Source organism: Antedon bifida, chromosome 1 (assembly GCF_963402885.1).
Source record: "Antedon bifida chromosome 1, ecAntBifi1.1, whole genome shotgun sequence".
In the NCBI taxonomy this organism is placed as follows: Eukaryota; Metazoa; Echinodermata; class Crinoidea; order Comatulida; family Antedonidae; genus Antedon; species Antedon bifida.
The window spans coordinates 28,252,326-28,266,455 of record NC_136226.1 but is presented as its reverse complement, the minus strand read 5'-3'; the positions used below and the strand labels follow the sequence as shown (position 1 = coordinate 28,266,455).

The following is a 14,130-nucleotide window of genomic DNA, read 5'->3' as shown; positions in this document are numbered from 1 at the left end:
CGATCACTGTTTGTCCTCCCTCGGTTGTAATGTGACGTAACACTGTGTGACTTAATGCATAGCGCAAACAGGTTTTGGGGGTCAAAATAAATTTACTCATACTTAATATTTGTTTTAAACAGAAAATTAAAACAATTTGTCCAAATTTAGAATAATTTGTTGAAATATAGGCCTATATAATTTAATTCCAATATTTATAAAATACTTTAAAAAAAAACCGATATAAAAATCAATAATTAATACTTAATAGTCATTACTGCAGTGAAAATTGAAAACCAACTTTAATGTTGAATTAGCTTTTTAGTGATTGAAATAAAACACTGCATTCGTTTTATGAATGAGCTTAACGATGCGTGACATTTGCAAAATGTTTATGTGATTCAATTAATTGTATTTACAAATGTTGCTGGTACTGGTAGGAAGGCGAATAAGAAATTTGAATGGATTTCCGATCGTTGTTTGCCCTCCCTCGGTTGTAATGTGACGTAACACTGTGTGACTTAATGCATAGCGCAAACAGGTTTTTGGGGGTCAAAATAAATTTACTCATACTTAATATTTGTTTTAAACAGAAAATTAAAACAATTTGTCCAAATTTAGAATAATTTGTTGAAATATAGGCCTATATAATTTAATTCCAATATTTATAAAATAATCAGCTTTTTAGTGAAATAATTGTATGAATGGTGTAAGCTTAACGATGTGTGAAATTTGTGTAAATTCGCTAATGCTCAGTGGAAATGAATAAACAAACAAACAAATGCATTATCAAATCTCTTTGTCTTAATATAAGTTGCTCTGAAAAGAGCAGTTTTGTTTGAATTGAAATCCTCCATGGTTTGATTGGTGAAGTTTAGTCGTGGTCTGATTTATTCGCAATGGATATTATAAGGCCAGTCTCAGCACCTTCGTTAAGCATCACCATGCGCATCACGATGTCTTTGATATCAACGTAGTGTGTCTGTGATCTAAGAAGTAAATAAAAACAAATTTCATAATAACTAATTCTTATTATTAATTAATAACGCTTTAATAAATCATTGTCCACTTAGTAATTTTATTTAAATAAAAAAAGTTTATATAAAATATAAACTTACCTGTCAAATTGAATGGTTTTTGTGTGGCCACCGGCATTGAGCCCATGTATAAGTGGCAATCCGTCTCCGACGATTCCATTCTCATAAACAATATTGGCGGGGATGATGCCAGCCACATTAAATTGTTCGGTATTAGTCAAGATGTTGTAAAACGCCAGTATCCTCCCGTAACGTTGAACATTCCCATCCATGTAGGCGACAACCGTTGAATCCTTTGTTTTTTGCCTGAGCCAGTTTTCAGATATCAAAATATCCCACCCGTTTACATATCTTGAAAATTGTCGCACAACCGCGTCACATCCAAACTTTCTTTTCAACGTCATGGTAACACCGTTGTCATCCGGTAAACGTTTCATCCGCCCTAATTCAGGCGACAGTTGGTATCTATATAAAAACATTTTTTTTACAAAATATAAATTTCTATTTATAAAAGTTTCATTGAAAAAATACCCAAAAATCGCATGGGATATATACAAAAATTGATACAAAGGTAAATTAGGAGGGTAATTAAAATGAAAAAAAAAAGTGTATCATAATATTAATATACAGTAAATACTGTATTATACAATTCAGTTTACACAAGTGTGGCCTCTACTCAAATGTATTGATTAGCGTGTGTCAAATACACACATTAATGTTAACGAAAGAAAAATATATATTTTTTTTATAAAATTATATTTCCTCATTTACCCTTTTCTCTTGTTGGCTGCTCGTCGTAGGTAGTCATTAACTTCGGGACAAGTGATTACTTGACTTAAAGAACGTATACGTTGAAGCATGTGGTATCCATTTGCTACCTAAAACAGACAATTTGTTGTTTAATATTTTCATTCTGTCAAAATCATTGTCAGTATATAGAAGTAAATCATGATATATTTTTTTTCTCACACTTTAATGGAATATGCATTACATTACGAAGCACATTATTAATATTCGTCCTTGAATGCATACAACTCTTATTATCGGATTTTCTAAATAAATATTGATAAAACGATCTGGAAAAATTAAAATTAGTGTACTGTACCTGCATTCCAACGTATCTCGTTCCATGAACAAATCGCACCATTGTGCTATTGTTTCCTTCAAAGGCGAAGCAACCAAAAGCCCAAAGAGGTCCTGCCAATTCAACGCACCGGATTATGTGTGCACATGCATTGTGCAAGTTCACAGTGCAATTCTGAATTCCTATATATTAATAATGAAAATTTAATGAATGGCAAAAAAGGTAGTATAGTAATTTTCAGTTATTTTTTATGTGTAAAACCTGTGGTAAAACTGACCCCGTGAACTTTCCAGTGCTGTTAAAGACACATTTACATTGGTTAAATTTACCTATTTTTTCAAGCCCAGTAGCCCTACTAACAAAATTTAAAATGAATTAATTACCGTAATAATCTGAATATAGTCTGTGAAATTCCCTGAGCAAACTGGACGCCGTCGTTCTGTCGTTCAAAGTCACTTCATCCTGAAGGAGCAAATAAATGGCCGTTGACAGCATTGCAAAATGCCTAAAGTACTTGTCAGGTAAAACTCCTTTGAACGCCACCAGGCCATAATACAGTAGCAATGCTCGATATTCAGAGGCTGTATGGAGAGAAAACATGTTAATATATGTTAATATAATAATAATTGATAATTACTAGTAAATTAGACACAACTTTTAAATATGTTTTATATGTACTAAAACGATTGAAAGAAAAATCTAAATAGAAGTTTCTGTGTGTAAAATAATTTTGGACGATCTTCTTTGGTTTTAAATGTCCTTTCATGTATGGCCTATTTTGTATAATGTACTGCGGACGATCAAAGCATATTCGAGAAACTCAACAGTTGTTTTCAGAACTAATATACGTGGTGTACTGCAAACTTTATATCAACATTGGATTTCGCCATGCAAACCTTCAAACAGTATATTGTATAATGTACTTAACACACTAGTCGAAATAACATGGTCGATATTTAAATATGTACTGTACTTAACTACGGTACCTTTGAAATTTGGCAGTTCAGCAGCTAATGAGCGGGGATTTCTTGTGAGATTGTCTGGTGGTTTTATGTTTGCAAGTCTTCCATCGATTTGATCAAGCTTGTCTCCGATATAGTATGGCTCCTTAACACTGCTTTTCAACCAAAGCTTGACAAGGGCTTTTGTGACGCCTATACAGATACCATGAAGATAATCAATCATGATCTGGACTGCTGGGTCGAAATCTTCGATGAATGTTAAGGCCGACATTTGTTTAACGCCACAAACCTGATCAAATAAAATTAATTTAGAATGACAAAAATGGTTTCCCCAATAAAGAAAAATTATCACAATATGGCAATAAAGTTTTTTGATATGCAATTTTAATGTTGCATATAATAGCCCTGTGTATATAGCCACAATATATTAACCCTGTAATTTAAAGCTGTAAATATTAAAGATGCAAAATGGACTATCCAAAGAATAATTTTATTAATCTTCATTTTTCATGTTTTTGGGGGACAATACATCTTTACAAAATAAACAAAGGCTAATGCAGGTTACACTTACAGGTTTTCCGGAAGCCACAGCTTGAATAGCTTGACGTTTCATCCTGTCATTTGTCCTTAATTGCGCTGGCTCGGCGTTTTGTGGGTACGCTTGAACGCTTCCTTTCCCTTGCTTCGCACGGACGCCCGTTTCCTCACATATTCCACAGCCAAAGAACCCATTAAACTGTTTGATCTCTTTTACCATGGCCATTGCTGGTAGGTCCATAGTTCCTGCCAGAAACTTTATTTTCACTCTTTTTTTTGTCGGACCACAGTTCACAATTACACCTTTATTAGTATAAAAGACATTTAAAAAAAAAAATTAGGGATGTGTTCAGGATTTGTTTTGGTTGCGTTCCAGGGGACGAAGGTCTTTTAGAGCAATTTAGGCATACAGAAGTCTTGCTGTTAACTTCCTAAAGTGGTTCCTAATTAATACAATTTTAGTCTATGATCTACTATAGGCGAATCGCGATCGTAATAAAGCGACCCCACACACGGACTTGTAAATGTAGGCGAGTTGCGAAATAATTGGCGCGTCGTAACTATATTGGTCCCTGGATGTAGTATGGCCCAGATATCGACGCCCGCTAGCTAACCAATTCTAAATTTAGAGTTATAATTCGTACAAAGGAACACCGCAACCAGACAAGCGCGTACCCGGCATGAGTTGCTAGTAAATACTGTACACGCCTTGTCACTGTAACTTGATACAGCCCAGATATCAAGGCTTGAACCGCAATGAAAATGAGTTCGTGAATTATTGAATATTGGTTACTTAAAAAGACTAAATAAAATACATTCTACAATATATAGGCCTAATATTTTTTCACCTGTTGCGGCTCACAGCGCAATAATACACGCGACTGAAATTGCTATTTTAAGAACGGTAAAAAACTACTAACTAAACGTCATGTCCGGTGCATACGATTGTGTTAATGTTAGTTGTAATTACTTTTTCTTACTACTGTACTGCGATTTTAATTGTAAACGTTCATTAGCACTCGACAATCCGGCGGGAGGTACGCGATCGAAATGTAAATAATAAAACGCTAGCATCATGGAGCTATAACAAATTTTATACTAATAGCTCCATGCTAGCATGATTTTTTTCGATGTATTCAAAAGTGTTCTAACATTATTAATTGAATTAATATGTGATTCCGAATATCTCACCTTTTTTTTGTAAGTTGTTCCATACTTCTGCTATAACCTTAAAGTAGCTTGATAACAATGGTTTGTCTTTACCAAACCACAGTCCAAACACAAGAGCTCGTTCTTTGGTAAATCTACAAGAAAATACAATTATTGGAAAATAAAATATATATATATATAATTTGCATATTATCTTTGAAATAATCTAATGAAATAAATGTGCCTCCTTCAAATGTAAATGAACGCCCGACACAGAATAATAAATATATTACTCTGCTAATTTTTATGTCTGTTATGCTTTATCGTTTTGATTTAGCTTTTTGCTTATTTTTTAATTTGCCTTTGGATTTAAATATTATCTAACAAATAAATACCAATAGTGTGTGTTTTACCTCAATCTTGGTGGTAATTCGTTAATGACAGCTTGAACAGGCCAAATTGACACGTGTGAGCTTTTGCTTACTGCGGCACCGTCCGTACTCCATACAACGCTCAAATTGTCCTCATTACTCAAAAATCCACCAGTAACAGCTCTTTCTTTGTATAATTCTCCGTCATATATATCGGAAATCGTTCCGTTCTCTGGCTGCTTCCTTGTCTTTTTATAATTTAGATTATCTCTAAAGCTGGGATCTAATAATAAAATATAAGGATCTATTAATAAAATGATAACTAAATGAAGACATACTTTAATTGTTTTATTATATTGTTTAAACCGTTAACGGTACACCATAATGAAATTAATGATAACAAAATAGGCATACAAGCTACTGTACTGTAACCTAATAATATCAATGGATACATCAAATGTTTGTAATTAAGTATAATTTTGAGTGACATAAAATCATTACCTTTGTACAATTCATTCAACTGGCTTGCAACATCAATTGTAATGAAAAACGGAGGTGTTTTCATTGTCTTTTTTTTACAAGTTGTGCAGGCAACCGCGTCAGCTTCAGTCAACAATTTACTACAGAAATGGCACATCTTGTGTTGGTGAATTTTATCGGCCTTTCCCTGTAAAAATAGCTTCTTGAGGTGATATGTCGACTTTATATGTTTAGGAAATTCTAGATTTCTTGGCATATGCATCCTCAATAAATTTAGGATATCTTCAATCAGCCGGTTAGTTGCCTGGTGCTCAATGTAAAGGGACATCAGAAGGGCCACACTGTCAAGATCAGTTATAGTACATCCTTCGTATAGAGGTTTGTTATGGAGCGAATCCTGAACAAGATCAATCCATGCAGAATCATTCAATTCATCATTCACATTCGTGATTCCGAATAGAAAATCGTCTTCGACAGCACTCATTTTAAAAGCGATACAGAGACAAAACCGCAAAGTAAATAACGAATGTTTAAGAAAATGAACTTAGGGTTTAAATAATCCAAAAGTAAGCTTAAACGTATTCGTTGTGTTCGAATGAAAGTTCGTACGTGCTGGTAAAAATATTTTATTCGTTGTAATGAACCACGCGAAAACAATCGTCGTTCTTTGTAATAACTGTTATTTCACTTTTAAGAGACACGCCCGAAAAGGACAATCGACATACAGAGTTCGAAATAACTATTATGTAACCTTCATAAATAACTTAATAGCGTGCCCAAGCATTTTATGCCCGCCCATTTTGTGGCGTATGAAAGCGTGGCACACAGCTTTTTTTAGAACGTATGGTAATCATCAACCTTTTCCAGTATTTCTTCAAACGTTTGCATTATAAATATAAAGCGACAATGAATGTTTTGCAGATTAAATGTGAGTAGGCTATATATTATATTAAATATTGTTTCTAATACATAAAGTAACGTTATTATTGTAATTGTAGTTTTGCGTCAGGGAGTTGAGTAATTAGATGTTTTACCCTACTCTTAATTAGTAACGTTATGCTACGATATGTACAATTTTAAGATTAATCAGGTACTGTAGCCGGATCCGAATACCATTATCAGCTATAAGCTCCATGGTAAGCCATTAGTTGATACAATGTCTCGGGTCCTCCTAAATACCAAGCCCTATCAATTAAAATATTTGGGAGGACCCAATGTATCGTCATAATATAAAGGCATCTAATATATAATAGGCCTATATGTCATTTGAGATGTCAGTTGAGAGGTTTTTCATGGATGTATAGGTAAAGGAGTGGGTTTTAGTTTTCTGATCAGGTTTTTTAATAGTTTTTGTAAATTAAAAATGTAACTGAACAGAAGCTTAACGATCTGTTAATTTTATTTTATAGCATGGGGTCGTGTCATATTTGACGTCGACCACTCATATGCCGACTTAAGCCCCGGGTCGAAACTGTCTGTCAATGGCAAACTTATTATTGGTGCCAGAGTAATGGTGAAAGGCTTTCACGGTAAACTATTTTCAATGGCAGGTTAGTTTTATTTATTATTATTATTGTTATTATTTATCATCAGATTCGTTTTATGAAGACTAACAAAACAATAAAAACTAAATAAAAAAATCTACGATCATTGTACTTTGCTATCAAAACGATTAAACACAATTTAAAAATGTATGTAAGTTTTTAAATGTATTGTTGATCCAAGAAGAATGTTTACGATTATGATCGTAGTTAAATAAAAAAAAAACTTTTCTTAATAAAGCCACTAAGAAGGCATTGGAAGTGCCAAAAGATAGGCTGGATGATGACGAGGTAGTAGATGCAGGAATAGATGAGGAGGCTGTAGAAGCAGATAATGAAGAAGTACTAGAGAATGAGGAAACAGAAATTGAAGCAGAAGATGGAGCAGTGGAAGATGAAGTCGTGATGTTAGAAGATGCAGAAATGGATGACAATGAAGTGGAAGAGAATGATAAAGAGAACGTAGAGCAGAATGGAAGAAGGAAAAGAAAGAAACAAGGTCCAAAAGGTATAAAGTAATGTTTCCATTTATACCAATCTCTTGAAAATCCAATGCTTTAGACTAAACTATAACTACTACTTAATCAGTTAACAAAAAAATATAAAAATAATAAAGATTGAAAAAAAAAAAATTAAAATGAAAATTACTGGCGGCATTTGTTTAAATTGTTAATCAATAATTGAAATTTATTTCATTATAGCTAATAAGAAACGACAGGACGGAAAACGGAAAAAGAAAGGTAATAAGAAATATATATTCTATTTAGAAGAGGTTTTATTTATGTCGTTCGAACATTGACACACATATCGCACATTTCTATGATATACTCATAATCAGCGGCGCCCATACTGTTATATATAATTGGTTGAAATATAAAGTCTACAATTTTTTGGGATGTGTGGGATTTTCAGCTACAGTTCAAGCTTGAATGTGTCTTTCCAACTACACTCAATTGTAAACTATTTAAATGGTGTCCAAACTGTGCGAGTAAAACCTACGGTTTATGACAATGATTCGAAACTACGGATATTGTAATGTAAATATAAAGAATAGATGTCAATATTAACATGTTATTTTACAATATTCATTTCAGAAAAATCAGAAAAACAATTAAGGATTGGTAAGTAAGATGTATTATTAACGTTGGTTATCCTGAAACGTTTACCTGTTCTAAATGAACACATGTGTTTAATGTGGGATCTATAAATTAGAATTTATAGGTCCATGACGGGATTATAAACTCGTCCCGTGCCGCCTTATAAATTTTAGAGTAATCATATACAAGCATTAATCTTTCTTTCTTATACACAGAAATGCAACAAAAAGAATACGCAAGGGCAATGGCAGTGTTTGTTGATGAAAGGAATGGCAGAGCGAATGAGGGAGAGACAGCGAATGAGGGAGAGACAGAAAGAATAGAGAGAGAGATGACGATGGAGAAAGAAGCAAGAGAGAGGGTTGAAAGAGAACTGAGAGAAGAAAGAGAGAGAAATGAAAAGAGAGAGAGCGAAGTCAGAGAGCGGGAACGGAGAAAGAGTATAGAAATGGAAGAAAAGATCACGGCTGCAGTGGAGAAGGCCATGTCAAGATTGCAAGTAAGTATATGTGCCATTTGATTATTTATGTTTATTATTTACCATTGAATCACTATTTTGTTTAATTACAGGTTAACTGAAAAATTAATCCGACGTATTATTATTATTATTATTATTATTATTTTATTATTCTTTTAGCAAAATGGATTTCCTGTAGCAGCACCAAACCAGCCTATGCAACCACTGGGGAATGAAGATAATGTTTCCGAAGATGTAAGTACTGTTAAAGATATATATACAGTATAATAAATAATGTTTCTATAATGTCCGACACTACAATTTGTTTGGTTGGAAAAACCTTAATATAGCTGTTCTGTAATTTTGCGCCGTTCATGGGAACGGAATTCGTGGGCCTATAATGAATGTTTTAACGTATTTATTTATCAATATGGCTTTTATAAGAGTATTGTAACTACATTTTTCGTATAGAAACTGCCTGGAAATATAAAAAGACGGGCTGACCGAATAAACAAGAAATCACTGGCGGTTCGTTTTCTGGTTGAGAATTTGTTTAGCAGAGACGAATTACAAAATTCCAACTATTCTGGAAAGAATGGGCGAGATGCCATAGACAAAACCAAAATGACAATGATTGAAGGTACCATGATAACAATTTTATTTTACTATGAAAGTTTGTTTTAAAAAACAATGTGATTCATATTTAATACCATAGTGTAGTTGGTCAGGCTCAAAGAAATGTTAAATAGGATGGCGAATTAAAACATGTGATAACTAAAATTATAAGTTTATAACTCCAATGTCAATATTATTTATCTATATTTATTTATGTGCATTTTTCAGATTACGTTGCCGACCGATTTCCAAATTCAGAATATGCAGATACCAGAAGTATCATTGGAAAAAAATTCAGAGAAATTCAATATAGAAAAAAAAAAAATCAAATAGCGTAAAGAAATTACTGTTTGTAAATATTGTTTGAAGATTTGCATGGCGAAATCAAATGTTGATAAAAGTTTGCGGTACAACACGTGTATTAGTTCTGGAGAACTGTTGAGTTTCTCGACGTGAGAAGAGTGAGGACGATCAAAGCATATTGATCGAAACGTCGAGAAACTCAACATTTCTTTTCAGAACTAATACACGTGGTGTACCGCAAACTTTTATCAGCAATGTTTGTAAATAATTAAGTTTTTAAATAAAAGAATTTATTGAAATTTTGTTTTAATAGAGTCTTAATGTTTTAGTAAACCGTAAATAATAAACTATACAATAATCTGTAGGCCTATATTAATTTGATCATTTGTAATACTGGGTGGAATTAATCGGTGAATCACAATAGACGTTTGCGCTTGGTCGGGGTCTTGTGGTCCGATTGCACACTATTAATATATAGTGTGCAATACTTCAAAATCTTTTGAAGGCTAATCATCGATCCGCGCACCACCCTATAATCTTGAATCGAAACATTTACCACTGTATTTGATACACATTTTTTGCGAAACCTTTTCTATATAATTATATATAACGATCCCGAGCCGGCTTCAGTAATCTGCAGGCAATCCACTTGAGCGAGCAACAATGTTATCATTTTAACACTTTGATTGTGACATCCTAAAATACAATTTGGATTTATGAAGAGCTTAACGATGCGTGAAGTTTGCGAAATGTTTATGTGATTAATTTTGTTGGTAGTGTATTGGACCTATTGTTGTATAATTTACTTCCTTGGCTAACGAAAATACATTTTAAAATTAAATTTTAAATCATGCTTGAATGTATATTTATGACTTAATTAATAAATGTTTAATTACCAAAATGTCTTTCAAATTAGTTTTCATAATCATACATAGGTTACTGTTTGTTGTTAACAAGTATGACGTTGCAGTAGTGGAGTGGGTGCTAAGTAGTATTTCAAAGAGAAATGGAATGCCAAAAATGTCTTTAACACGCCGCCGCTAACAAGGGAGAAGTCTGCGTCGCTGTTAAACCATGTGCTGCTAATGGCTCTTATGCGCTGGGAACATGTTAGGTCTATAAAAATGGACTATACTATTTTACCATTTTACGAATCTATAAACATAGGATGGGTTGTTATGATATGGGGCGTGTTTATGAATACATTTTTAAAAAACCGTAAGACTATGTGTACGTTATCGGGTATATTTATTTTTTCACAATACTGTAATTGCCGGTGGTTAAGTTGAAACTCGAGGAAAACATGCAAATAGATAGGCTAATGCGAACGTGACATGACCTCGCTAATAAAACGTGTTGGGTAGAGAGTTATACAGAACGTAATGGAATTCTGTACGTCATGTGATATACAGTATTTGATATAATTTTTATTTTTTATTAATATACATTATTATCAATATATTATTAATACTAGTGTAGGCTAGGCTAGGCACTCGGCAAGCTAGGCCTACGTGTATTGTATATACAAAAAAAGACGTCAAGTTTTTTTTTTCTCGGGCAAAGATTGTAATTGTAAACATCAGACACTAATAGTCGGTCAACACGCGGCACATGGTGTGGGCGGATCACCTTATCAGGCGGGTAAGGGAAGTCACCGATGTGACGGCGAATTGTCATTCTTCAAAGAAAACGCTGCTTTTGAATAAACCGCCTTAATTAGGATAGCGCGTGTCAACTGTTTATTTATAGTAAATCCAATTAGTTTTTGCTTGCTTCTATTGTTTAAAGATCCTCAAAATACTGTCGATTTAGTATCGACGCATTGTCTAAATACTATTGAATTACTGTCGGTAACTAACTGCAAGTTCGACGTCGAGCTTTTTTCCAGCGGGGAGCCCTAATAATATGAATTATTTTGTAATGGATAAGATAATAACTAATACTAGTATTAATTTATCCTAGACAACTTGAATTGCACCAAAAAGAAATTTTTTTTAACCAAAACTTTTTTGCCGAAAGGTGGTTTTGGTAGTCTTTTATGAATGCTACTTACCTGGATAAACCGTCATAGGTCTTTTTCCCTTCTGAGAGAATAGGGAGAAAATAACTTGAAAAGAATTAACACCCCTCCAAGACAGTGGTATATTCCATGAGCCGTATACCTCACCATTTCCGATGGTTAACACGTTCCGATATGATACCACTGTCTTGGCGATACAGTGTTAATTCTTTTAGAGTTATGTTTTCAATTCGATGGGGAAAAGGCCTATGTCGGTTCATCCAGGTAAGTAGGCACGATATAGACTATATAATGATTATATCAAAGCATTCGTGTCACCTCTTTTAGCTCCTGTACTGTTGAGTTATTAATAGCTGCTGGACTGCTGTTACTTCGTTCCAGTGGTGTATCAAGCAATGCTGGATTCCTCCAATGGTGACTATACATACTCATCTGTTGACTGATAATTTGATTCTGTGGCTTGTGTCGTTTCAATATGCTTATCGATTTCTTCGGTGATTGTGTCGGAGGTAACGGCATACTGGGTGTTGATGTTAGGACCATTGCTTTGAGGGCAGTAACCTCTGCTTGCAATACATCAATCTGTAAAGAGTGTGCCGTTAGAAATGACTTGCCTGAGTAATGCGATTTTAGCACATGATTCTATCAGGCCTAGGCTGATACAAAATATTGTTAAAAATTAAAATCTCTATTGTACTGTCATGTCAGAAAACTGGTAATATGATTGTTTTAGTCTCCAGTTCTGTCGAGCGAGTCAAATGGCCGAGCAGTTAAGGCAGGTGTGCCATTTACCATACCCAAGGAGCTAATAATATCGGCATGGGTCGAGGCCAACTCGCTCCTAGTTCTGTACACAGTTATAACCTGTGTGCACATTAAAGAACCCAGTTCATTAATCGATATGAGTAGGGGGTTACCCTGGTGAACTGGTTCACAAAATAGCCCCTGCATCAAGGGTATTACTACCTATCTGATCTGATTTATTTACTATTGGTAATCCTTGGCCACATGTGCCTAAAGACATAAAATAAATAAAGGGCAGAGAAGCTAGAATGATGTTCTACTTTCTCCAGCTTTCAGGTGTAGCCAATAGACTTCACGCTTTGAAGCTGTTTAAATAGCTCTTTATATTAAACTGTCCGCTTACTGGAATTGTTTTCTAAGCTACCAGATTTTTTAGAATGTCATAATTTAATTACCTTTCCCTGGGCTTCCTTTAAAATCTTCTCTGCCTCAGCTTGCTTTAGATTGGCTTCTCTTACCATAGCATGGGCTTCCTGCAAAATAAAATATCGAAGAAATAAAGTCTATGCACGATTAAACTACAGTAATTCAAATACGATATTACAGCACTTAAAGAAATCCCTACCACAAACAAACTGGCAGTTAACTCTTCAATTTCGTGATCCATTTTTTCCCGTATAAGAGCAACTTCCTCATCTTTTAACTCCAGTGCCTGTAAGAGAATGCGTGTCATCAAAATAGTTATATTTGTTGTGTAATATTGTAAAATCGAGATTCTCAACCCCGATGCTGGTGAGTGAATGCATCTTGTGACAAATGTCAATTACAGTACAGTACATTTATGCTGAATTATGTTTTATGTACAATATAAATATTACAAAGGTTACAAACTTATTTATTTAATTATAGTGTTTGTGTTATTCACTATTTAGGGGCTATCTGTATTTTTTATGTTAAATTAAAGCTTAATACTTTCTTTCTTTTATTATCTACAAAAGCATTTATTTCCATTTACTCTAAATCCGGCCCCTGGAATAACAAAAGAGACAGAAAGATACTTGTCGTTTTATATTAAACTTGGGTATAACATAATAGGTGAAGATACTTTCTTAATAGATATCGGGTAATACCTGGTATTCAGAAATTGAAGGTACTCAGCAGTCTAGGGAGTAGGCTACACACTCTCTCTAGATTTCAGTAGTCTGGAGAGTAGGCTACACACTCTCTCTAGATTTCAGTAGTCTGGAGAGTAGGCTACACACTCTCTCTAGATTTCAGTAGTCTGGAGAGTAGGCTACACACTCTCTAGATTTCAGTAGTCTGGAGAGTAGGCTACACACTCTCTCTAGATTTCAGTAGTCTGGAGAGTAGGCTACACACTCTCTAGATTTTAGTAGTCTGGAGAGTAGGCTACACACTCTCTCTAGATTTCAGTAGTCTGGAGAGTAGGCTACACACACTCTCTAGATTTTAGTAGTCTGGGGAGTAAGCTACACACTCTCTCTAGATTTCAGTAGTCTGGGGAGTAGGCTACACACACTCTCTAGATTTCAGTAGTCTGGGGAGTAGGCTACACACACTCTCTAGATTTTAGTAATCTGGAGAGTAGGCTACACACTCTCTCTAGATTTCAGTAGTCTGGGGAGTAGGCTACACACACTCTCTAGATTTTAGTAATCTGGAGAGTAGGCTACACACTCTCTCTAGATTTCAGTAGTCTGGAGAGTAGGCTACACACTCTCTCTAGATTTCAG

The 14,130-nt window shown here is 34.3% G+C and overlaps 2 protein-coding genes across 3 annotated transcripts in view; one reads left to right on the top strand and one right to left on the bottom strand.

Annotated features, from left to right (window-relative positions):
• LOC144847824 (rab-3A-interacting protein-like) overlaps positions 1–14,130 on the bottom strand; it is a 43,010-nt gene that overhangs the window by 9,734 nt on the left and 19,146 nt on the right. For both annotated transcript variants that reach the window (XM_078704359.1, XM_078704367.1), the window contains exons 4-6: positions 13,002–13,088; positions 12,832–12,909; positions 11,951–12,214 (exon numbers count right to left, since the gene is read on the bottom strand). In XM_078704359.1, coding sequence (XP_078560485.1) covers positions 11,951–12,214; positions 12,832–12,909; positions 13,002–13,088 — 429 coding nt within the window. The remainder of the gene's footprint in view (positions 1–11,950; positions 12,215–12,831; positions 12,910–13,001; positions 13,089–14,130) is intronic.
• LOC144836929 (uncharacterized) lies at positions 6,506–9,647 on the top strand. Its single transcript, XM_078692238.1, has 9 exons — positions 6,506–6,527; positions 7,009–7,149; positions 7,382–7,648; positions 7,842–7,880; positions 8,235–8,261; positions 8,453–8,736; positions 8,875–8,949; positions 9,166–9,334; positions 9,538–9,647. Exons 1-9 carry the CDS (start codon positions 6,506–6,508, stop codon positions 9,645–9,647), a joined length of 1,134 nt encoding a protein of 377 aa, XP_078548364.1.

Bases quoted from the DNA above. Each gene is read 5' to 3' on its own strand.
- LOC144836929 (XM_078692238.1), top strand. From the start codon at position 6,506: ATGAATGTTTTGCAGATTAAAT. The intron at 8,950-9,165 runs GTAAGTACTGTT...TTTTTCGTATAG, and splicing joins AAGATAATGTTTCCGAAGAT to AAACTGCCTGGAAATATAAA. The intron at 9,335-9,537 runs GTACCATGATAA...TGCATTTTTCAG, and splicing joins CAAAATGACAATGATTGAAG to ATTACGTTGCCGACCGATTT.